Consider the following 26,234-nt stretch of genomic DNA (forward strand, 5'->3'; position numbering starts at 1 on the left):
AAAGAACTGCTCACTCGCCTTTCTATTGTACTTTTCGGTTATTGGTCTCTCTTAGTGCCGATCTGTTACTAGGGAAACGAGATCCTCACAGTCTCATAGGCATGAGTCAAAGCCAATCAAGAGCCACGCCTTCATCCCCGAGTCAGTGCCCAATTACTGTTCGAAGAGCCTGGAGGATGCGGTCGGGATTGGTCATCCGGTCGCCCGACCTGGCCGCAACAAGTTAGGGTGAGTGGCAGTTATATAGACCGGCGGCGGAGCACGCGTGTGTGCGGGCGCAGTTGCGTGAGGGGTTTGTGCCATCCTTGGTGCTGTGGTGCAGAGCTAGTTCCTCTCCAGCTCAGCCGCGTAGGTACGCCGGGGTGTGGGCGGGGCAGGGAGGCCAGAGGACTAAGCCGAGCCGCAGCACTTGTGAGAGGGAGAAGTCTGAGTGGCGCTCGCGGCGGCCGCGCCAGTCGCGTCCCCCACCCCCACCCCCACCCCCACCCCAACGGCCGCAGGCGCGCGCGGCGGACGGACGGGCGCGCGGCGGCTCCTCGCTCCCCCTCCCCTCCCGGCTGGGGCGCGTGGCCGTGTCCGCCGCGTGCGCGTGCTGCGTCCAACGGCCTCGCGGGGCAGGAGTAAGCCGCGGCCGCCGCCTGGGCCCCAGGGCGGTCTCTGGGGCCAGGGGTCCCGCGCCCAGCGTTTCCCGCCCGCCACCCTCTCCGCCACGCGCCCGCGACGTCTTTTCCTCCCCTGGCCAAGGGATCCAGTCGGTTCGGACCAGAAGGAGGCTTTCGTTTAGGGTGGGGGCAGCACTAAAGTCTGATTGGAGTCTTGCGGTCCGCGCGTCGCAGAAGTGCCTTCGGTTTTGCAGAGAGCAAAGAGGGAGCAGCGAGTGCACGGAGTGGTAGTAACAACCAATGTTCTTTCCACGCCCTCACTGTGTGTCCGGCACTGTGCGGAGCCACTTTTCTGCCTTTCATTTGATTCTTGCAGTGAACTGGCGAGGTGGGTACGGCTATCCTCCTTCCTTAGCGGCCCAAGGCACGGGTTTGGAGAGCGGGGTCACAGGCACGCACGGGAAGGGCGGGGTTTTGTTGACGCCGGGCCCTCTGACTCCGAGCTCCCCGCTTCCCAAGCCTGTTTTTAGTCTTTGCCCCCAGAGCACTTGTCCCTCGGGGCAGCATCAGCCTCAAAAGGCCACCTGCCGAGAAGGCTGCAGCGGCATTTGTACTTGGGCTAGTTCTGGGCTTCCAGGGAGACAAGGGTTGGAAGTGGGAATGTGACAAAGGAAAAGGGTTTGGGCTTCCTTTCTACGTGTACTTGTACAGGCCCTGGGTAGATGTGCCGCCACCGTAGCTTCTGGAAAAAAGTAGGGAAAACGATGAGTAAGTGCAAATGAACATGGACTGTGTTCCTCATCGGGTTTGAAACTCAGATTGCTGATGGGAAATTCCCGCCAGCGGGAAGTTAGGCTCCGGTTTTAGACGTTGAATTTTTTTTTTCTCTACTTTTTTTTAATTGGAGGAGACTTCTGCAGAAAGACCTTGAGAAGATTCACTTTATAGTTGAAGGGAATGAGGTGCAAAGCGACGAGTTTAAGATCTCACTAGCATCTGTGGGTTAAAATACGGAATTGGAATGGAAAGGTTGGCGCCCAGTTACAGTATACGTTTGACCTCTGTGGAGCGTGTCATGCTGGATGAATTACTGGTGTTGGAGATGTGTTGGAAAAAACAACTGTGACAGTCGAGATCTGTGGATGAAAGTTTGTGTACACTCCGTTTATTTAGCATTTACTCTGCTGGGTTCTTGTGTATATGCAGAAACAAGATGCTTTTCTTCAGGGACTAGAGCTTATATTTTTCTAGTAGTTACCATCTTTTAGATTATTTAAAAGCCAACATACTCCTTGGCTTAGTGAAATAAATCTTCTATGTTATAGAAACACTTCTATAAACATAAACATTTCTATAATCGTGTTCTAGAAACCCTTTCTATAAACATGTTTCTGTAACAGTATTATAACAATGTTCCAAGTAACATTTACTTGGAACTTTCCTGGTGTGGCGATTCCGGTTACTTGCCCTTACAGACTGGTTAACTATGGAATTAGCATTTTAACTTAGACTTAAAGTTGAGCAATTTAAGTTGTCAAATGGAAAAACACTAGAATGACCTACATTTAAACTGTTTAAGCTTGAGTCCAGCTAATTTTATTACTGCTTGAGGCAAAATAGAATGAAATTACCTTACGCATTATTGAGGGAAAATTTCGTTAGTTTCTACTTAAAATATTAAAAAAATACAGTTCTTGGCCTCAGGCAAATGGTTATCACTTGGGCAGGAACATGAAAATTACGTGATTATTTCACAAACTGGTGCTCTAACTGATTACTTGTGTATTTATCAGGAACAAGTGAATTGAAGCAAATTGTGGTAATGTAATGCTTGGCAAGGCTGCCCTACATCCCTACCAAGTCATAAGTCAGTTTTGTTGGAGCTGCTTACCGGTACAAAAGTCTAAGCTTTTGTACCTCTTACAGGTAGAAAAGTAGACAGTTCTTTGTTTAACTCAGTTTGCCGTTCCTGAGCTGACACTGCACCAGGGGAACATTAGGAAATTTTGGTAATGTTTGTTTGTGACCTACTTAGAGCAGTTTTTCTTTTGTAACTTACGGTTTTTTTTTTTCCCACTCGTTCTAGTATTTTGCATAGAAAGTGAACGGCAGAAGGCAGTTTTAAGTTTTTGTAAAAGTTTGTGAATTTTATGTCGTCCTTAGGACTGATGGGGCTAGTGTTAAAAGATAAAATTTAACATAAAGCTTACATTTGTGACTAAAGCCAATTTTATATTTTTTTCTTTATTTTTGTCAGTCTGATAAAACTGCCCACTTGGTCTTTTAACATTTTGCAAATTGATTTTTTTTTTAACTTTCAGAATTTAAATAGGCATCGTATGTTTGTTTAATTATATTGTGCTTTGGCTTCCTTGGACGAAACTATTACTGACTTTACAAAGAAGAATGGATAATTGTGGAAGTAGGTAGGTCAAAAAAAAAAAAAAAAAAAAAAAAAAAGGAAAGCCTCGCCCGCCCCCCAGTAATTTGTCAAAAGCAAGTGGGAAAAATCTCTGGTAGTGCAGTACTGCCCTTCCAGTACTCCAGTACAAGCCCTGGAGTTGAATTTAGATTCAGCAACTATTATCTTACATGTAGTTGGTGATCACAATGTGGTGGCACACTAGGTTTATAATTTTATATCTCAGAAATCAGCTATTTACTTTTTTTTTTTAAAGTATTCTTGGACATCCTGTCTGTCTTTAGTTGGGAAGGTCAAGTTGCAAGCCAGGTGATAGGGTTAAGAGTAGGAATAATTCACACACACGAATAGTGTCTTAATATTCTGTCTTACAAGGTGGAAAGCAATTTCAAAAAAATTGCCCTCACAGCCTGTAGCTTAGTAAATAAGGTCTTTAGGCGACTTTGTGATAGAGTCCCTCTTCTGTCAGGTGGCCAGTCTGTCATGTAATAAGTTCTTGGTATGTGTGTTGTATCTTAGGTACTTAATCAAAAGTAAAGATTGAAGATGATTGACAGAAATTTGGCTTCCTGGATGGTATACACATCTACTTAGTAGGGATGTAATCTTTGGTGGCTATTAACTTCACTGGCTATATAAAGCATCATTATGTATTTGTGTAACCCTTTGCATATTTAGAGAGTGCTTTCACACATCTTTGGTATTACCATACTTTTACTAAAAAGTGAATTGGAGCTCTGAAACCGAATTGTCAGAACTATTTTGAAAAGCATGTGGCCTAATAGGCCAGCTTATTTCCTTAATTAAAAAATCTTAGAGGGATTTTGAATCTGGAATGTATGAATGTGACACCTGCCTGCCCTTGCAGGCTTCTCCCATATGCTGTTTATGCAAAGCCATAGGCTGTGCCTTAAGTACACCCTTGTTTCTGCACTGAGGTTGCCTAGATTTCCCTGGAGTGTATCCACCTGTCTTGATCTGTTTAAGAATTTTGCGGATGAGCATTAGTATTAACTGTAACATATCTTTTCACATGATGAGAAAGAACAAAGATTTTTTAAAATTGTGAACCTGAGTAGGTTTTAACTTTGGAGTGGGGAAGGGATACACTAAGATAAAAGATAGTTGTTAAGTATTCTGATTCCTGAAGTTTTTTTTCTTTCAGGAAAACGGTATTTTTGAGATAAAGTAAGATTTGTGGAAGAGTTGCAATAGAGAGGTCTTGAATACCCATTATCCACTGTTAACATCTTATGTAATCGAAGTACATTTAACAGATCTGAGAAATTAACATCGATAAAATACTGTTAATGAAAGACTTTATTTGGATTTCCTTAGTTTTTCTACTAATGTCATTTTTCTGTTCTAGGATCCAGTCCAAGATGCCACATTGTATGTAGTCTCCTGATCTGTGTCAGTTTCTGTCTTTCCTTTTGTCTTTCGTGACCATGACACTTGATCTCATTTGGATTTGATGTTAAGGATTAGACTGAAGTTACAGATTTTTGGGGGAAGAATACCACAGAAATTACCCTTATCACATCAGATTGGGGGTCCATAATATATAACTGATTGAATTTAACCTGATGATTTGGTTCAGGTGGTATCTGTCAGGTTAGTGTTTTTTTCCCCTTTACATACTATTCCTTAGATGCTAGTCACCAAGTCCAGCTCACACTCAAGGAGAGAGGGGAATTAGGCTCTACTTTCTAGAGGGAGGAGAATGTGAATTTGTGGACGTATATTAAAGCTACTGTTATTATTTTGGGGGAGATGCTTCGAAGCCATGCAAATAAAGTTCCCCTCCTTAATTTTAGCATTTTAATGGATCTCGTCTGCAGCTATTATTACTTTGGGGTTCTAATGGTGATTTTTTTTATTTCCCTCATTCCTTCTACAGTATAAATTTTCTGTGAGGAAGATTTGTGTATTCTTCATGTTTTTTCTTTTTTTCATTTATATCACTATAGACCACGGATATTAATTTTATTCTTTGGGTTGTAATCCACAATTATCCTTGCTGATGTTTACTTATTTTTGATTATTATTTATTTTATATTTTTATAAAATATCGTCCAGGCTGTCTCACACTCCTGGGCTCAAGCAGTCCTCTTGTCTTGGCCTCTCAAAGTGCTGGGATTACAGGTGTGAGCCACTGTGCTGGCCACAGATTATTTTGTTGTTCATGTTGTTCCAGCTTTTTTTTTTTTTTTTTGGCTCCTTTGTCCTTTTGACACTTCCCTGTCTTCTCTGTTTTTTAAAAGCACGTTTTTTCTTTCTTTAATTACCAAGTATTTCAGGCTCATCTTGTATTTTGCCTGTCTCAGGTCCAGAATCAACCATTTCTCCAAGGAGGCGTCAGGAAGAATTTTGAAGGGAGGTGACAGGTGGTGAATGCGAAGAGTTTGGAAAAATAGATTGACAATAGGCCCAGTGATGTTGATACTTTTCTTGCTCTAAGCACAGATGTTGGCTTCTGTATTCATGTTACTCCAGTTCTGGGAAAAGATTTTGTTTCTAAATTCCCACGATTTAGAGAACCAGATATCAAATGTTGGAATACATAACATAATCCTGAAACAAAATTTACAAAAATTTAATGTATTCTCAAGTTAGTACACACAAACACTTGCTGTTTTTCCTTGGTGTTTTTGACAACTTTATTAAAGTAAAAAGACTACTTAAATACTATTGTACTCAGAATTAACATTTGACATTTTGCATTGCCCTTTAAGACTCCTTTTTTTCTATATGGGCTTCCATTCCCTTCCTTCCAGGGATCTTTTTCACATCTTTCCAGGCTGTTTTATTGATGGGGAATTTTTAAAAATAGCTTTATTGAGGTATAATTGACAATAAACTGCATGTTTTTAAAATGTACTGCCTGATAATTTCAGACACCTTTTGTAATCCCAGCTTCTCAAAAGACTGAGGCAGCAGAGAGGATTACTTGAGCCCAGATGTTTGAGGCTGCAGTGACCTATGGTCATGCTACCGCACTCCAGCCTGGGCGACACAGGAGACTCTTAAAAAAAGGTATACCCACGAAACATCACAACAATCAAGATTGTGAACCTATCCATTACCCCCAAAAGTTTTCTCATGTCCCTTTTCCCTCTTTCTTGCTTGTTCCTCCCACCCTTCTCCCTGCAGGAAATCCTTGATCTTTTTATCACTGTAGATTACTTTGCGTTTTTTAGAATTTTTTTGTAAATACATTATGTTCTTTTTTTAATTGCTCAGTGCTAGTCTGTTGTGTAGGCATATCACAATTTTTTGGTTTACCTGTTGGCATTGAAACACGGCAAAAGCTGTGTGTTTCCAGCTTTTTGACTGTTACAAATAAAGCTTCTGAACTTTGTGTACAAGTCTTTGTATGGGTATACGCCTTTATTTCTCTTGAGTAAATGCTTAATAGGGGAATGTTTAGATCATGTAGTAGATGTATGCCTAACTTTTAAAGAAACTCCCTGTTTTCCACAGTGGTTGTACCATTTTACATTGCCACCAGTGATGTTTGGGGGGTTCCAGTTCTGCCAGTATGTTGGCTAACAGTGTGTATGGTCAGTCTTTTAAATTTTAGTTGTTGTGACAGGTGTTTAGTGGTACCTCACAGGTTTTAATTTGCATTTCTGTAATTGCTAGTGATCAGCATTTTTCATTTGGCATTCATATAATTTCTTTGGTGAAATATCTTTAAGTCTTTTGCTCATATTTTATGGGATTGGTTACTTAATTATTAAATTTTTTGTTTTGAGACAGTGTTTCACTCTTGTTGCCCTGGCTGGAGTGCAGTGGCGCCATCTCTGCTCACTGCAACCTCTGCCCCCTGGGTTTAGGTGATTCTCCTGTCTCAGCCTCCTGAGTAGCTGGGATTACAGGTATCCACCACCACACCTGGCTAATTTTTGTATTCTTAGTAGAGATGGGGTTTCACCATGTTGGCCAAGCTAGTCTCGAACTACTGACTTCGGGTGATCTGCCCTCCTTGGCCTCCCGAAGTGCTGGGATTACAGGCATGAGAGTACTTTATATATTCTGGATAGAGGTATTTTAAAAATTAGAGATATGGGTCGGGTGCAGTGGCTCACACCTGTAATCCCAGCACTTTGGGAGGCCGAGGCAGGTGGATCACTTGAGGCCAGGGGTTCGAGACCAGCCTGGGCAACATGGTGAACCCTCATCTTTACTAAAAATACAGAAATTAGTCGGGCGTGGTGGTGTGTGCTTGTAATCCCAGCCGCCTGAGAAACTGAGGCATGAGAATTGCTTGAACCTGGGAGGTGGAGATTGCGGTGAGCGCCACTGCACTCCAGCCTGGGTGACAGTGGAAGATTCCCTCTAAAAAAAAAAATCAATCAGTCAATCAATCAGGTAAATGCCTTGCAAATATTTACTCCTAATCTGTGGCTTGCCTGCTTGCCTTTTCATTCTTTTGATGGTGTGTTTGCAGGACAGATGGTTTTAATTTTGAGGCAGTCTACGTGATCAATTCGCTTTCTTCTTCATTTGCTTTTGATGTGTCTAAAATCTTTGCTTAGTGTCATGCAAGTTTACCTTAGAAGTTCAGTTTTGGGTTTTACACTTTGATTACACTGAATCGTTTTGAGTTAAATTTTGTATGTGGTGTGAGACATGAATTGAGGTTCTGTTTTTTTTTTTTTTTCCATATGATATCTAATTGTTTCAGTACCAGTTGTTGAAGAGAGTATACTTTTTCCGCTGAATTGTCTTTGCACTTTTCTTGGAAATATAGTTGTCTGTGTGGATATGTTAGTGAACTCCATTCTGTTTCATGGATCCATTTGTCTCTTTATGTCCAGCCTGTGTATCTATGTACGGTATCTGGTATTTGTGTATACTAAAAACACTTTTAAATATATGTAACGTTATCACACAGTACATATTTGGCAACTGATTTTTCTTTTTAATAATGTTTTTGAGTTATGTGCTCGCTTTCTGGCAGGCATAAATAGGGTGACATATGTCTTGGTTTGCCAGGGACAGTCCTGATTCACTTCAGTTAACCTGACACTATTAATAGTAGTTGTTTTCAATCTTAAAAGTGCTCTCATATGGTTGTCTTAGGTATAGAGGTTTCCCTAATGCGAATAAACCACAACTTAATATCCATTCCTTATTTGATGGACATGTAGATTGTTATCAGTGTTATACTTTACAGATAAGGTGGCAGTTATTTGTTTTTGTCTTGTGTGAGTTTGTTTTGTCTTGGGTGAGTTTCTTTTGTATATGTACCTAGAAGAGAACTGCTAGATTTTCATCAGAGTGTTTTTGATTTTATTAGATAATGCAAAATTGTTCTCCACTGTGGTTGTACCAGTTGAGACTTCATCTTCAGCAGTCCTGTAGGCTCTTTTTTTTACTTGGTTGCCAATGTTTGGTGTTGACTGAGATTTTAATACTTTGGCACATCTCTTGTAAGGTATCTCCTGTGAGAAGTGATTTTATTAATGGCATTTTCCTGGTTACTTACTCTGTTTTGTTTGCTGTCCATTTAGTACTTTCCTGAGAATTGGCTGCTCCATTTCATTTGCCTGTTTTTCTCTTGGGTTACTCTTTTAGTGATTTGTATGCAGGTTTATATACATTCTACTAATCTTTTATTATATGATATTTTCTTATTATAAAACTGGCACTGAAAATGGGCTATGAAGGCATTTGGCTACTTTTTATTCTGTTGGAGTGAGCTTTGCCATTAAAAATGCAGGTGGAGTATGGTCTGCCTTTATGTTTCCCTGCCCGTCTGTTAAAAATTGGAGGATAATGCTCATAGTTATTTCCCCCTCCGCCGCCAGCTGATGGAGTCTTGCTCATTCGCCTAGGCTGGAGTGCAATGGTGCGATCTTGGCTCATTGCAAGAGCTCCGCCTCCCGGGTTCACTCTGTTCTCCTGCCTCAGCCTCCTGAGTTGCTGGGACTACAGGCGCCCACCACCATGCCTGGCCAGTTTTTTTGTATTTTTAGTAGAGACGGGGTTTTACCACGTTAGCCAGGGTGGTCTCTATCTCCTGGCCTCATGATCGCCCACCGTGGCTTCCTAAAGTGCTGGGATTACAGCTGTGAGCCACCACGCCCGGCTGATAATGCTCATAGTTCTTTAGACCCTTAACATTTTTCTGTTAACTTCAGCACAATTATTGACGGGGAGTTTCTTTGGAGTTGCTTTGCAATCTGGAAACTTGGGATCAAGTGGAAAATTTGAAAGTTAATGTAGTACAGTTGAACCATGAACAAACATGGGTATGAACTGCTCAGGTCCACTTGCAGATTTTTTTCAATGAATATATTGGAAAATTTTTTTTGGAGATTTGTAACAATTTGAAAAAACTCACAAACTGAATAGCCTAGAAATAATAAAAAAAAATTAAGAAAAAGGTATTTCATGAATGCATAAAATATATGTGGATACTGTTATTTACTACCGTAAAATATACACAAGTCTATTACAGATCTATTACAGAGTTAAAATTTATCAAAATGAACCCACACAAACACTTTGAGACCATTCAGGGCACCATTTGCAGTCAAGAGAAATGTAAACAAATGTAAAGATACAGTATTAAGTTATAACTGCATAAAATGAACTTTAGTATATACTGTACTATAATTTTTTTCCTAGCCACCTCCTGTAAATATTGCAATGTGCTTGTGTTGCAAGTATCTGCTTACAACACTGTGTGATGCTAATCATCTTTATGTGAGCAGTTCTTCTCTCCAGTAAATTTGGATGCAGTAAAAAGTGATTTCTCTTCAATGAGTAGTTTTCATCATGTTTAGTACAATACTGAAAGCCTTGAATAACACCATGGGACCCATATGAAGTATCACTAATGATGCTGAAAGCACTCCCAAGAAACAGAAAAGTTATGACATTACAAGGAAATATTAAATTGCTTGATCTGTACCATAGGTTGAGGTGTGCAGTTGTGGTTACCTGTCATTTCAGAGAGACGATTTGTCTTTTAAACAGACAGCATAAACATATACAATACTGAAAATGTATTTTGCAAATGATTTTCTTATTTTCTTTAGCTTTATTGTAAGAATACAGTATATAATATAACCTACAAATAGTTAAATGATTGGTTATATTATTGGTAAAGCTTCTGATCACCAGTGTGCTATTAGTAGTTAAAATTTTGAGGAGTCAAGTTATACACAGATTTTCAACTCTGGGCTATCCATGCCCCTAATTCTCACCTTGTTGAAGGCTCAACTGTAGTTCATCCAAAAGGTAGATACAGTTTTATGTTAAATGCTTGGGATTTTTTTTTTAAACTCCTTTAGGAAATTCACCATTTTAATCTCTAGGAAAATAAGGAAAATATCCATCCAGGTGACACAAGAGAGTGGGATGTAGAAATGGTTTTCTTCTTTATAGCTAATAATTTTGATACTGATAGTAATAATAGCTAACATTTATTTCCTGCTTACTGTCAGGCACTTAATTGTTATAATTCTGATTTTAATTTTACAGACAGAAGAATTGAGGTGAGAGATTAAGTTACTAGCTCAAGGTCACAGCAAGTGAATGGTGTTGGAGAATTTTCCTTAGTGAGAATTGGTTAAATAAATTTTGGGGGTTTCCTTTTGTTGTCTTTGAAATGTTTATTCACTATTTAAAAATAACACTCAGTTTTAAAGTTCATTTGTCATATTTTACTCATGTTAAAGGTAGCCTTTGACAACTCTTAAACTTTGTCTTAAATTTGGATGGTTCAGTTAGAACTGGTAAACTCAGGGTCATGTTTAATAATATGATCTTTCTAGATCTTACTGGTATCAGTGTATATCATTCTTAAGAATATTATTTATATTTCAACATCCATTGGTGTATGCTGTTATATTAGGAACAGCCAAAGTCCATAGTTGTAGAAATTTTCAAAACATCTTTAGAAAAGGACTTAGTGTGCTGAGAGTGTTTATAAATGAGGGAGAATCTTGGAAATTTTTAGCATATATTTTCTTTTTTTCCCCTCTGATATTAGCATGCGTTTTCATTGATAATGCATACATTTTAAAAAAAAATTATTCCCCCCCAGAGGTAATTCATAGATTTCATAAAATATCTGTCACAGTGGATTAGTAACTGGCAAAACACTGTCTTTTCTGTGACTCATCTTTTTTTTTTTTTTTTTTTTTTGAGATGAACTCTCGCTCTGTCGCCCAGGCTGGAGTGCAGTGGCGTGATCTCGGCTCACTGCAACCTCCGTCTGCTAGGTTCAAGCGATTCTCCTGCCTCAGCCTCCTGAGTAGCTGGGATTACAGGCGCACGCCACCATGCTTGGCTAATTTTTTGTATTTTTATTAGAGGCGGGGTTTCGCCATGTTGGTCAGGCTGGTGTTGAACTCCTGACCTCGTGATCCGCCTGCCTTGGTGTCCCAAAGTGCTGGGGTTACAAGCGTGAGCCACCGCACCCAGCCTTTCTGTGACTAATCTGTTTAAATTTGCTTACTTTAATTATTTTTAGATTTGATAGAATTGAGAGAGTGAGAATTCTTTCTCAAGAGGTATTATGTTCACATTTCTCATAGCTTGTGTTTTATTTTTGGTCCAGAAAAGATGAAGATTTCAGAGAGATGACAATTTTTTAGGATTTATTACACTATATAGATTCAAATTGCCAAAATTTACATTTTCTTTCTTTTTTTTGCTGTGAATGATCAAATAAACAGATTTTTTTTTTTTTTTTTTTGTTAAGGCAGAGTCTTGCTCTGTCACCCAAGGTGGAGTGCAGTGGTGTAATCTTGGCTCGCTGCAACCTCTGCCTCCCAGGTTCAAGTGATTCTCGTGCTTCAGCCTCCTGAGTTTGCCACCATGCCTGGCTAATTTTTTGTATTTTTAGGAGAGACAGGGTTTTGCCATGTTGGCCAGGCTCATCTCAAACTCCTGGCCTCAAGTGATCTGTCCCTGTTGGCCTCCCAAAGTGCTGGGATTATAGGCACCAGCCCCAATTTTTTTTTTTAACTGAGAATAACAAAATTACTCGCTAAACTTTCAGTGTGTGATCTTTGATCAGTGAAGAACTTACCTAAACATTCTTTTTTTTTCTGGAGATGGAGTCACGCTCTGTCGCCCAGGCTGGAGTGCAGTAGTGCGATCTCAGCTAACTGCAACCTCTGCCTCCTGGGTTGAAGCAGTTCTCCTCCCTCAGCCTCCCGAATAGCTGGGATTACAGGCGCGTGCCACCACGGCCAGCTAATTTTTGTATATTTAGTAGAAATGGGGCCTCACCATGTTGGTCAGGATGGTCTCGATCTCTTGATTCCGTGATCCGCTCGCCTCGGCCTCCGAAAGTGCTGGAATTAACAGGCGTGAGCCACCACACCTGGCGAACATTTTAAAATTTATTTATATTTATATTTATTTTTATACTTTATTTTTTTGAGATGGGGTCTTGCTCTGGCACCCAGGCCGAAGTGCAGTGGCATGATGATAGCTCACTGCAGCCTCAAACTTCTGGGCTCTAGCATTCCTCCTGCCCCAGCCACCTGAGTAGCTGAGACTTTCAGGAATGTGCCACTACACTTAGCTAATTTTTTTTTCTTCATTTTTTCAGAGATAGGGTCTTGCTTTGTTGTTGCCCAGACTAATCTCAAACAACATTTTTTAGTAATTAAACAGTGTTATGTCTGCTATCTTAATCTAAATGCTGGAAAACCTGCTAAGTCAGTTTTGATAGTTAGATGGTCAGAAATCAACTCTGCTAGTATAAAATTCTAACCTCTTCCCTTTGTGTGAGAAGGTTGAATAAAATTGTGTCTGTTATGTGTCAGACATTAAGTTTTGGGGCTAAAACGTTGGGTAAGAAATGGTCTCTGCTCTTAAAAAACTTAATATTTGGGAAAAAGTTTGTATTCTTTATTCAGTATGTTTTATCTGACCATAACTAATGTAGATTTTGTGAAGCCTTTGATTATTTTAATTTAGGACTTAGATTTTTTTTAAATAGTGAAGCAATATACTTTCATTTTTTTACTAAAAGGAAGTACATATTTAGTCATGTGGAATTTAAAAAAAGTACTGCTACTGTTTCCCTTGAGCTCTTTGGTGGATATTTATTATCAATAGATAATATATTTATTTACATTAAAGGAGTGACTTTAGGAGCCAGCTGCCACTTAAATGGAACTGTTTATAGTGTAAATGGGAAACTATAAGTGTATTTGAGGCAAATCTAATGTTGAAACTTAACTTCAGTACAAGAGTGTTGAAAATTTGGTTTGACTAACAGCTGTTGCATGTTTCTGAAGTTGACAGTCTCAACTCAAAGTAGAATGTTTGGAAAATTAAATGCTAATTGAGACCCTAATTTGCAAAATGATGTAAACTGTTAAAATATTAAACTAATGACGAAATGATCCACCTGCCTCAGCCTCCCAAGGTGCTGGGATTACAGGCGTGAGCCACCGTGACCAGCCAACTTTTAAAGTACATTAGTCTAAGACTTAGGATCTAGATTGTTACTGATATGCTCAATACACATGCCTGAAGGCAAAATACTCCTAGTATGACTGGGAAGCTTCTTCATATTGATCTTAGTGGCTGTAGTTTTGGGGACAATAACAGGCATTGGTGAAATAAATACTAATTGGGGTAGATATTCAAGAATGATGCAAAGATGGAACTAGATGAGAGTAAATATGTCTTCACAAATTGCTTGTTTAGAAATGGATCAACCAAAGTCAATCTATTTTGTCTACCCCTCTTTAAAAAAAAGCAGCTAAAATTTTTCTTTCTTTTCTGTGGTAGTTAAATCTGTATATATTCTCTGTTTGCCTGTATGTTTAAGTTTGGGATAATTTTATCTCTTCCCCCGTGAATGAAATGCTGGGATGATCTCATTGCAGGTTTTTTATTCAGAAAGTGTTTTTTGGTAATAGCTTACAATAATTGGACTTCTCACGGGACAGGTGCCTTTCTTGGCATTCAAAGGTGTTAATTTTACATTATCACAATTTTGATACAGTAGGAATTATTTTGAGTATAAACATCTTGTTTGTTAACTTTCCCCATTTTATTTTGAAATTTTTTTATTACATGATAGAATGAAGTAGTAAGCATATTTAGAATTTTTAGTCCTGTAGTTTGTTTTTAAAAGATGCTATACTAAAAGTTTATCTGATTTAGATGGGCCAGAAAATGTGATAGTTTGTCCCTGGATGTCAAAACTATGTTGTTTAAGATTATTGCCTTTGAATCTAATATTGCCTCAAATAAGAATGTGCTTGTAACTTTACAACTGGAACACTCTTAATTGGGTTTAATAACTTAAGAAAATTACCAGGTGCTGTGGCTCACGCCTGTAATCCCAGCACTTTGGGAGGCTGAGGCGGGCAGATCATGAGGTCAGGAGTTTGAGACCAGCCTGGCTAACATAGTGAAATCCCGTGCTAAAAAATACAAAAATTAGCCGGACATGGTGGCGCTTGCCTGTAGTCCCAGCTGCTAGGGAGGCTGAGGCAGGAGAATCGCTTGAACCTGGGAGGTGGAGGTTGTGGTGAGCTGAGATCGCACCACTGCACTCCAGCCTGGGCAACAGAGAGACTCTGTCTCAAAAACAAAACAAGAAAATTATGGTGGGAGGTATGTTGGAAATATATACCTTTGAGGTTCTTACGTCTTGAATATTGGGGATAATGATGAATTCTTCATAATGATTTCCCCCTTTTGTATTCATATGATTGCAGTACATTTGTATAAAATCTCAACTGGTCTGTATGGGCTCTGTTTGTTTTTATGATGTTTGTTCATGTTTTAAACGACTTGCTGAAATGATCTTGTCTCTGAGTTGGTTTCAGCTAAATGATTCGGTCTTTTCCCCTGTGTTTGATCCTTCAGGTTTGGACATATTTGACTCTTTTCCCCCCAGGTTGAATTGACCAAAGCAATGGTGATGGAGAAGCCTAGTCCCCTGCTGGTCGGGCGGGAATTTGTGAGACAGTATTACACACTGCTGAACCAGGCCCCAGACATGCTGCATAGGTAAGACATTTTTCTCCTGCATCATCTAATGTTGTCTTTTAGTATGTGGTACTTATCTTTGAGATTCTCCCACTCATCATCTTATGCTTTGTAGGGTTGTTGCGTAATACTTATTTACATATAAATATCCCCCAATTTTTTATTTGAGACAGAGTCTCGCCCTGTTGTCCAGACTGGAGTGCAGTGGTGCGATCTGGACTGACTGCAACGTCCACCTCCCCAGTTTAAGTGATTCTTCTGCCCCAGCTTCCTGAGTAGCTGGGACCGCAGGCGCTCACAACCATGCCCGGCTAATTTTTGTATTTTTTTTTTTTTTTTTTTTTTTTTAGTAGAGATGGGGTTTCACCGTGTTGGCCAGGCTGGTCTCAAACTCCTAACCTCAGGTGATTGATCCGCCTTGGCCTCCCAAAGCCCTGGGATTACAGGCGTGAGCCACTGCGCCTAGCCCCAAAAAATAATTTTTGAAAGTTAAACTAAGTTATCCAAACTTGTACATTATTGGAAAATAACAATTGAAATGTAAAGGTATAGTCATGCATTATTTACTAAGAATGTATTAAAGATTGCTGGAGCTGAGGTGTATGTAAAAAATAAGAATGTATTGAAGACAATCCCTGACTGTTCCTGTAATACCATACTTTTGTGTTGATGCGCTTTAAAAAATTAGTGTCTTCAGTAGAAATGATGCATGCTTATTGAAAATTAGAACACAGATAAATTATGAAAGTAGTAAAACCACAGAAACAATTTTTCTATATATATAGAAACATGTTTTAATATACTGTCTTAACTTTCTTACTTGATAATCTGGAGTCATCTTTCAGGGTAATACTTGTATCCCATTAATTTTAGTGGCTACACAGCTTTTTATAGAGATGTAGTGTACTTTAATCTCCTAATGATGGATCTATAGATTGCTTCTATTATTTTCTCTTACAATGTCGCTTTATACAAAACTGTCTATTTATGTGGACTTGTTAGAATAATTTCATAGAAGTTTCAAAATGTGTATTTGCTGGACCAGAACTATTTTTTCCCGTACACCTTGACCAGCTTGCATATTGGATACCACATGATTATCAGGTATAAAATAAAATTTATGAATGTTTTCAATACTGGTTCTGACATTGCTCTGACAATGGAATATATCTCGTGTGTGTGTGTGTGTGTGTGTGTGTGTGTGTGCGTGCGTATGTGCATGTGTGTGTGTGTGAGAGAGAGAGAGAGAGAGTTAAGTCTCAGCTGTCTCCCGGGCTGGAGTGCAGTGGCAAGGTCACAGCTCACTGCAGCCTTGAACTCTTGGGCTCAGACGATCCTCCCACCTCAGCCTCCTGAGTAGCTGGGACTGAGGTGCAATCCACCATGCCCAGCTAATTTTTTGTAGAGACAGTTTTACCATGTTGCCCAGGCTGATCTCGAACTCCTGGGTTCAAGCAATTCGCCTGCTTCAGCCTTCCAAAATACTGGGATTACAGGTGTAATTGGTTTTTTTTTTAAGGCTTTAAAATTTCCAGAACATTTTTTCTCATTTCCTCCTGATCATTACAAAAATTTTTACTGAAAGGTAGGGCATTGTAAGAGAGTTAACTTCATTTTGCAGATACACTCAGAGGTGTTAAAAATTTGCAGGTACATATGCACATGACTATTAAGTGATAAAACAAGTCTCAAAGCTGTTTTTACCCTTTCTTTCTTTCTTTCTTTTTTTTTTGAGACAGTCTTACTCTGTTGCCCAGGCTGGAGTGCAGTGGTGAGATCATAGCTTACTGCAGCCTTGACCTCCAGGGCTCAAGTGATCCTCCTGCCTCAGCTTCCTACATAGCTAGGACTACAGGCATGCACTACCATGCCCAGCTAAGTTTATATGTGTGTGTGTATGTGTGTGTGTGTGTATATATATTATTTATTTATTTATTTATTTTTAGTAGGTGGAGTCTCGCTCTGTCACCCAGCCTGGAATGCAGTGGTGAGAGCTCACTGCAGCCTCTTCCTCCCGGGTTCCGGTGATCCTCCTGCCTCAGCCTCCTGAGTAGCTGGGACTATGGGTGTGCACCACCACCATGCCTGGCTCTTTTTTTTTCTGGAGACAGAGTTTTGCTCTTGTTGACCAGGCTGGAGTGCAGTGGCGCTATCTCGGCTCACCACAACCTCTGTCTCCCAGGTTCAAGTGGTTCTCCTGCCTTAGTCTCCCGAGTAGCTGGGATTACAGGCATGCGCCACCACGCCTGGCTAATTTTGTGTTTTTGGTGGAGACGGTTTCCCTGTGTTGGTCAGGCTGGTCTCGAACTTCCGACTTCAGGTGATCCGCCCACCTTGGCCTCCCCAAGTGTTGGGATTACAGGTGTGAGCCACCGTGCCCAGCCTTTTTTTGTATTTTTATATTTGGTTAATTTCTTTCTACCCCATAGAATAAAACTGACATAAAACATAACAAAAAGAAAAAAGCATAGGCCAGGCATGGTGGCTTATGCCTGTAATTCTAGCACTTTGAGAGGCTGAGGTGGGCGGATCACTTGAGGTCAGGAGTTCAAGACCAGCCTGGCCAATATGGCAAAGCCTTCTCGCTATACTAAAAGTACAAAAAAAGGCGGAGGTTGCAGTGAGCTAAGATTATGCCATGGCACTCCAGCCTGAGTGACAGCACAATACTCTGTCTTAAAAAAAAAAAAGTGTATTTATCTGGAAGACAAATGTCAAATCTTAATAGTGGTTATCCCTGGATTAGAGCATTTTGGTGTGTTGCTTTCCTGGTGGAATATTATTTTAATGAAAATGGATCAAAGGAGGACATAGATGGGTGAAAACCATGAGGAATTGACTTTGACATTCTTAATTGCATCAGCAGAAATGGTTAAAAAGTACTTCTAAAACCACTTGCATGAGCTAGGTGTTTAAGGGGAACTGCTCACGCTTATTCTCAGATACATTAATAAAAGGACACTTGAAGTCTATGAAGAAGATAGCTGTTCCAGCCTTACCACACATTTTCTTCCTGAGTGAAAATAGGAACTTATGTATTGGTGGCCATCTTGACATGAAACTACAAGATCCTTCCCAACAGTATCATCCTACACTGAAACCTGGAACCAAATCCATTCCCATTCAGCAAATGTTGATCAAGTGGCATGTAGGGGATAGAGAGATGATTGCATACAAAGATGAAAAAGAAAACGTTTCTGCCAGGGCCAGGCGCGGTGACTCACACCTATAATTCCAGCACTTTGGGAGGCCAAGGCAGGCAGAATTGCTTGAGTTTGAGTTTGAGACCAGCCTGGGCAACATAGTTGACCTTATCTCTACTTAAAATAATCAGCCAGGCATGGTGGCATGTGACTGTAGTTCCAGCTACTTTGGGAAGCTGAGGTGCCATTGCACTCCAGCCTGGTCAGCAAGAGCAAAAAAAAAAAAAAAAAAAAAATGTGCGCATCAAAGATCATAGCCCCGGCACATCGAAGCTGCAATGAGCTATGATTGCATCACTGCACTCCAGCCTGGGTGACAGAATGAGACCCCGTTGCAAAAAAAAAAAAAAGTTTGCCAGTATCAGACGTGAAAAATAAACTTAAGATACTTGAAGATGACAAGTAAATCATCTTCCCATTTTACAGATTTTATGGAAAGAACTCTTCTTATGTCCATGGGGGATTGGATTCAAATGGAAAGCCAGCAGATGCAGTCTACGGACAGAAAGTAAGCATTTCAAGCCTTATTTAGGCTGTTAAGCAGGTAGAAAATAACTCATAAAATTGAAGTGGATCATACTTAATAGATTTGCTGATAAAGATCCAGTTTCTCAACTTTTTAGTAAAAGTTGATGTGTTTTATTACTGTTTGATTAATATATTCGTTGAAATACTTATGTGATGTCAGATTTGTTAATTTTGTATGATATATTCTAAAGCTTTTGTGTGTTGGAAGATAATTGGCTTTAGCATGGGGATCATCTTTTCTAAACTTTGAAAAGTGTGTTAATTCAGGACAGTTATTTAAAAAACTCAAGCGCTGTCACTGGGAATAGAGTATACAAAGAAACATCAAAATTCAGTCTGCATATCCTGTAATTTAAATATGCACATTCTCTTGTGTTGTGTTGGAAGTTTTTTTTTAGTTGGAGGTTATTTAAATTTTAAGGCATTCACAGTTGATTATTATTATTATTATTATTATTTTTTAAGGAAATCCACAGGAAAGTGATGTCACAAAACTTCACCAACTGCCACACCAAGATTCGCCATGTTGATGCTCATGCCACGCTAAATGATGGTGTGGTAGTCCAGGTGATGGGGCTTCTCTCTAACAACAACCAGGCTTTGAGGAGATTCATGCAAACGTTTGTCCTTGCTCCTGAGGTATGTGTAGGAATGATTATTTTGTAGTGATCCAATACATGAAAAAAGAAACAATGAACTGTTGTGCATATCTTTAAAAACACTTGAAATTTCAGACTTACAGAAAACTTGGAATAATAGTACAGTAACTCCTATATACTCCTTACCTAGAGCAGCTGTCACCACTTGCCCACATGTGTATAATTCTTTCTCTAAAATAGTTTAGTGGGCATTTCCTAAGAATAATTCTCTTCCATTCTGTAGTACAGTTATCAAATTCAGGAAATGTTGATGCAATATAATCTATAATCCATTTTTAAAATTTGGAAATTATCTCAATAATGTCTTAACAGTAATTTTTTTTCCTTGTCCAACATGGAATCTATAATTACACATTGCATTTAGCTATCATGTCTCTAGTCTCTTCTAATCTGCACTTGTTCCTTAATCTTTTGTTTTTTTTTATTGCATTGACATTTTTGAAGAGCACACTTTTTTTGTAGGATGCTTTATGGGTGTCATTCAGTGCTTCACATTAGGCATATTATGTCATTTAGTTGTGATATGAATTTTGATTAGTTAGGTTTTGCCACTGTAAAGTTAAATATCTTTTCTCTCTCTCTTTTTTTTTGAGACGGAGTCTCGCTCTATTGTCCAGGCTGGAGTGCAGTGGCTCCAACTCTGCCCACTGCAACCTCCGCCTCCTGGTTTCAGGCTGTTCTCCTGACTCAGCCTCCTGAGTAGCTGGGACTATAGGCGTGTGCTACCACACTCGGCTGATTTTAGTATTTTTAGTAGTGATGGGGTTTCACCATATTCGTCAGGCTGGTCTCTAACTCCTGACCTCAAGTGATCTGCCTGCCTCAGCCTCCGAAAGTGAGATTACAGGTGTGAGCCACCATGCCCAGCCTTATTTTTTCTCTTTTTGATTCGTAAATGAAGGATGGGAGATTCTCTATCTTTTTATCTTTCTTGAACACTTATGGCATAATATCTTCCAGGTTCATCTTGCACTGTTCCTGGCCCAGTCCCTATTCTTGAATCAGCTGTTCCTTCAAGGAGGCCTGGTTCTTTTTAGTTATACTTATGAAAGGATGACAAGTTTATGTTGAATGATTGCATTTGTGTTTTCTTCCGGATTGGTCTAGACTGAACAAGGTTAGGAATCCTGTCTGCTTAAGCATGTATATAGAAATGGCATAGTAAGAAATTGTTGATTAAATCATTGTTTTCTCTAGCATTAATCTTAAGTTTTCTTTTTAGGATAGCAAACCTGAAACGCCTAAAATCTTTTAACCTTTGAATATGAGATAACTTTTTGTCTGTGCAAAATTACATGAAGCCATTATAGTCATAATTTTTAGAGGAAGGCTTAGATTAAAATGTAAAGATGTGGTAGACTTCTAAATATGCAAAGAATCACATGGAGTATGATTGTCAATTATAGGTTTAATTACAGTTTTTTTCTTTTAAAGGAAGTATCTAACTTCTTAGTATAATACACTATTATATAAACTGTCTCATTTAATACAGAGAGTATTGAGGTATATGTTGATATCTTTCTTTTTTGTTTTTTGAGGTAAGAGTCTCCCTGTGTTACCCAGGCTGGAGTGCAGTGGTAGGATCATGACTTACTGCAGCCTTGACTGCCTGGGCTGAAATGATAATCCCACCCGAGCCTCCTAAATAGCTGGGACCGCAAGTGCAGGCCACCATTCCTGGCTGATTTTTGTTTCTGCTTTTGTAGAGACTCACTCTACAAAAAACTCACTGTTGCCCAGGCTAGTCTCAAACTCCTGGGCTTAAGCAGTTCTCCTACCTCAGCTCTCCAAAGTGTTGGGATTTCAGGAGTGAGCCACTGTGCCTAGCTGGTACCTCTCTTTTTACAGAGGAGTAACAGCCTTAGAAACTGAATAACTCATAAATTATATAATTGGATCTGCACTCAGGTGTGTCTTATACCTACTGCGAGCAATCTTTTTCAGGCTGCACTACCCTTGAGTGTTTATATCAATATTTTTGGAGACACACTTGGGGAATTTTAAATATCTGCTGAAGTTAGGAATATGATTGCCTTTTTTTTTGAGACAAGGTCTTACTCTGTCGCCCAGGCTGGAGTGCAGAGGTGCAGTCTGGGCTTACTGCACCCTCCACCTCCCGGGTTCAAGCGATCCTCGCGCCTCATCCTCCCTAGCAGCTGGGACTACAGGTGTGGGCCATTATGCCTGTCTCATTTTTGTATTTTTAGTAGAGATGGGGTTTCACCATATTGGCCAGGCTGGTCTTGAACTCCTGACCTTAGGTGATCTGCCCGCCTCGGCCTCCCAAAGTGCTGGGATTGCAGGCATGAGCCACTGTGCCCATCCGGGATATGATTGCCTTATAATGTTTTGAGGTGTGGGCTGTGGCATTTACATACTTAGAGCTTTGTCAGTTTTTGGATATTTATCTTGTGGTGAGGTAAAGTGTTCTGAGCAAACAAAATGTATGTGAGTGTAGTCTTTTTACCGGCTATTGTAGAGTGGGCATTTTCAGTCTTGGCACTGTTGACATTTTGGATCAACTAATTCTTTGTTGTGGGAGCCTGTCCTGTGCATTGTAGGAATTTAGCAGCATCCCTAACCTTATAAGTTGTCAGTAGCATTCCATGTAGTGAATACTGAAATGTCAGCAGGGCATGCTGGCTCATACCCATAATTCAGAACTTTGGGATGCTGAGGGGGGAGGACCACTTGAGCCCAGGAATTAAAGACCAATCCGGGCAATATAACAAGATCCCGTCTCTACTCAAAAAAAAAAAAAAAAAAAAAAAAAAGAAAAAGAAAAGAAAAGAGAAATTAGCCTTGCATGGTGGCGCACCCCTGTAGTTCTAGCTACTTAGGAGGCTGAGGCAGGAGGATTGCTTGAGCCTGGGATGTCAAGGCTGCAGTGAGCTGTGGTGGCCCACTGCATTCCCACCTGGCTGACAGCAAGACCCTGTCTCAGAACCCCACAACAACAAAAACTGAAATGTCTCCAGACATTGCCAGATGTCTCATGGAGGCAGACTTGTCCCAGTCACCAATGGTGTAGAGTGATTTGACTCTCTAAAAGTCTGTTGAATAAATTAAAACTTTCTGTTGGCATTGCAGGGGTCTGTTGCAAATAAATTCTATGTTCACAATGATATCTTCAGATACCAAGATGAGGTCTTTGGTGGGTTTGTCACTGAGCCTCAGGAGGGTAAGTAGTGAAATACTTTAAATTACTTGTCTAAATTTTTTTTAATGGCATCCGATTGCCCTTAAGAGACTATGGGTTTCTTTACTGTTTTCATTACACTCTGTTCTTCATTAATAACTAATTATGGTATATGAAGAGTCTGAGGTTTTACCCTACTTGAAGCTGCTAACAGGTTAGCTTATATCATGGATGTTAGTAGAAGACATAAGACTCTTAGGTCAGAAGGAGACAGGCTAACTCACAGCGACAGTAGTAGTATTTTTGCCACATTTACCAATAGGATGTCATGGAGAAGGCTAGGTGATACTTCTACTGCAGTGGGTTGTGTTAAAGGCATGGGACACTGAGTTTAGGGAACCCAGATCTATTACAACAGGCAGTAAACATGACTACTCTTTGTGCTGGAGGGAGATACTCTTCCAAAGCTGTTTGCTATATAAATGTTCTTGAAAGACAGTCTAGAAGAAAGGGTAGGCATGGAAGATATGTAGATACAGAGACTTATGGAAAATTTTCTCCAAAATAGTAGAATTGAGTGTTGTTTATATGGCTGAGAGTATATTTATTTTGTAATACAGTTTTACAGATAAGCAATCATTTGCCTAGTAAAGTGGTAGAGCCTGCATTAGATAACTGCCTAATGTAATTTGGCTAATGTCACGTAGCCAGTAAGGTGACAGAGCCTGCATTAGGCTCCATGCTCCTAAAAACCAAGACACTACAGTAGCCTTAAAGTCTATCCTTAAGGCTGGGCGCGGTGGCTCACACCTGTAATCCCAGCACTTTGGGAGGCCGAGGCGGGCAGATCACGAGGTCAGGAGATCGAGGCCATGCTGGCTAACACGGTGAAACCCCATCTCTACTAAAAATACAAAAAATTAGCCAGGCGTGGTGGCAGGCGCCTGTAGTCCTAGCTATTTGGGAGACTGAGGCAGGAGAATGGCGTGAACCCAGGAGGTGGGGCTTTCAATGAGCCGAGATCGCGCCACTGCACTCTCTAGCCTGGGCGACAGAGTGAGACTCCGTCTCAAAAAACAAAAAACAAAAAAAGTCTGTTCTTAAAAGCCTTAGTTCTGTCCTTAAAGTCAGTGCCATGATTTTACCAAATTGTCCTACTTTGTTTATTTATATGTTTTTCTTCACTGTTGTTTTGTGAACATTGCGAAAGTGAATGTATATGTGAATTCAGTAAGTACAAATTACTTTAAATATCTTTTTCTCACTTAGAGTCTGAAGAAGAAGTAGAGGAACCTGAAGAAAGACAGCAAACACCTGAGGTGGTACCTGATGATTCTGGAACTTTCTATGATCAGGCAGTTGTCAGGTAAGAAGATTTTGTTCACATGTCCGGGGCTGCATAAGAACTTGCATTGTCTAGTCTTTCCCTTTGTTGGAGGGCATTTACATATTCTGAGAATTACCTCAAAATAATAATTTCTCAGAAGAATGGTTTTGTTTCTGGTAATTTTGACTAAACAAAAATATGTAACTTGTTTGTTAATAGTAAATTGTACTATGAAGGCAATCTACTATTGCTTAGTTTAAATAGTATCAGTTTCTTTTTGGTTTAGTTTTTTCTTGGTGTTAAGTGAAAACTTGCATATTGTTTATCAAGAGTTGAATGTATTGAGGTATTAAATGCTTTGAGGGAATATGAAGTGGACAGAGACCTATTTAATTAGAGATCGGGCATAAATTGATATAAATACCAATATGTGAGTTAAGTAGCAATAAAGAATTTCATTACCTTAGTAAGTGCATCATTATACCTTTGGGTTTTTTCCCCCTTGTGATTGGAACAGAAATGTGTTTGATAGCAATAGAAATCCATATTTACTTGTTACCATGTTATACTGAATGTTAATATTCAGTGCCTGAAGGGTGTTTTCAAGTGTTTCTTAAGGTGTGATGAACTAATCAGGTTACTCACTTGGGTTGCTGGTTGAAAATGAAGATTCATGGTCCCACTGCAAACCTACCGAATTAGACTTTCAGGAGGCAAAACATCTGCAGTTTTGTTTGTTTTTGTTCTATTGAGACAGAGTCTCGCTCTATTACCCAGGCTGGAGTGCAGTGGCGTGATCTTGGCTGACTGCAACCTCCGCTTCCTGGATTCAAGCAATCCCCCTGCCTCAGCCTCCTGAGTAGCTGGGACTACAGGCGCACGCCACCATGCCCGGCTAAGTTTTGTGTTTTTGTAGAGATGGGGTTTCGCCATATTGGCCAGGCTGGTCTGGAACTCCTAACCTCAGGTGATGTGCCCACCTTGGCCTCGCAAAGTGCTGGGATTACAGGTGTGTGCCCAGCCCCCTCTGCAGTTTTAACAGCATTCCTGGTTGATTTGTGTGGAATTTTAAGAATTGTATTCTGAATCATAACTAATATATTTTCTCCCCCAAATTCCTTATGTGCTTGAAAGAGTTTTTTGTGTGTTTGTGTTAAAAGCCACATATCATAAAATTTGCCATCTTAACCTTTTTTCATCTTAACCATTTTTAAGTGTAAAGTACAGTAGTGTTAACTGTATAGATGTGATTCTATGACAGATCTCTAGGACTTTTCACCTTACAAATTTTATTGAAGATAACTTTATATACCTTATAAACAGACTATACCCATTGAACGGCAACTTTCTTTTCCCCCCTCCCCCAGCCTATTTTGAGAGTTTTTCTGATGTTGTATGCTAAACGAATTGTAATAGTTGTGGGATTCCAGCCATAAAGTGGTTTGGTTCATTTTGATGTCCTGATTCATTTGCTTATCAGAATTTGCCAAACAAATGGATTCCAGTTAAGTTATTGAGTGGCATTTTTAAAATTACTTTTTAAAAACTCAGATAGATATACAATTCTTAGATTTTTGTTTTGGATAGAAGGAGCTAACTCTATGTTCTGGTTTCTGATTAATAAATGATGGAGGAATTTTTTGTGAAATAAATGGTGGCAGAATGATATTTCTCAAATTTTCCTGTCAAAGTAATGACATGGAAGAACATTTAGAGGAGCCTGTTGCTGAACCAGAGCCTGATCCTGAACCAGAACCAGAACAAGAACCTGTATCTGAAATCCAAGAGGAAAAGCCTGAGCCAGTATTAGAAGAAACTGCCCCTGAGGATGCTCAGAAGAGTTCTTCTCCAGCACCTGCAGACATAGCTCAGACAGTACAGGAAGACTTGAGGGTATGAAATGTGTCTTCATTTTTATTCTATTCCTAGTTATTTTTTTAAAAAAAGTTTCTGTTCTTTTGTATTGCTGTTTGGTTGACTTGTAGATACATTTTGATATTGGTGGTTCATTTCAGGGAAATTTCTTAGATATTGAGCCATACCTTTGATAAGAGAGAGGTAAGATGTGTATTAGTTTATTTCATCAAAAGAAACCACTCCCTTCCCCTAGGTAACTTGAATGCCTGTCAGACCAGAAATTTTAGGTGCCACTGTAGCACCCTATCAGTGATTCCTTTTCTATTTAATATTTAATCTTTTACACTATAAATTATTACATACTTGTTACTACAAGTGCATAACATCTTTTCAAGAAAAATAACATGGCAGAATATACTTTTTTCTATGAAATTTTATTGAAGATAACTTTATAGTGGAAGTAGAACTGAACTGCTGAAGTAAAACTTCTTTTCTAGTTGGCATACCTGATT

The 26,234-nt window shown here is 39.6% G+C and overlaps 1 protein-coding gene across 4 annotated transcripts in view; it reads left to right on the plus strand.

The window, feature by feature from the left end:
* The first annotated feature begins 236 nt into the window (after positions 1-236).
* Positions 237-26,234, plus strand: part of G3BP1 (G3BP stress granule assembly factor 1) — a 33,450-nt gene continuing 7,452 nt past the window's right edge. Inside the window, exons 1-7 of one of the 4 annotated variants that reach the window (XM_008954421.3) lie at positions 237-348; positions 14,887-15,030; positions 18,639-18,720; positions 19,206-19,379; positions 22,490-22,580; positions 23,808-23,904; positions 25,557-25,758. In XM_008954421.3, coding sequence (XP_008952669.1) covers positions 14,936-15,030; positions 18,639-18,720; positions 19,206-19,379; positions 22,490-22,580; positions 23,808-23,904; positions 25,557-25,758 — 741 coding nt within the window. In that variant the 5' untranslated portion in view covers positions 237-348; positions 14,887-14,935. Of the gene's footprint in view, positions 991-14,886; positions 15,031-18,638; positions 18,721-19,205; positions 19,380-22,489; positions 22,581-23,807; positions 23,905-25,556; positions 25,759-26,234 lie in introns of all 4 variants that reach the window. The other 3 variants (XM_008954422.5, XM_014345089.4, XM_014345088.4) reach the window with 3 other exon arrangements.

Source organism: Pan paniscus, chromosome 4 (assembly GCF_029289425.2).
Source record: "Pan paniscus chromosome 4, NHGRI_mPanPan1-v2.0_pri, whole genome shotgun sequence".
NCBI classification, from domain to species: domain Eukaryota; kingdom Metazoa; phylum Chordata; class Mammalia; order Primates; family Hominidae; genus Pan; species Pan paniscus.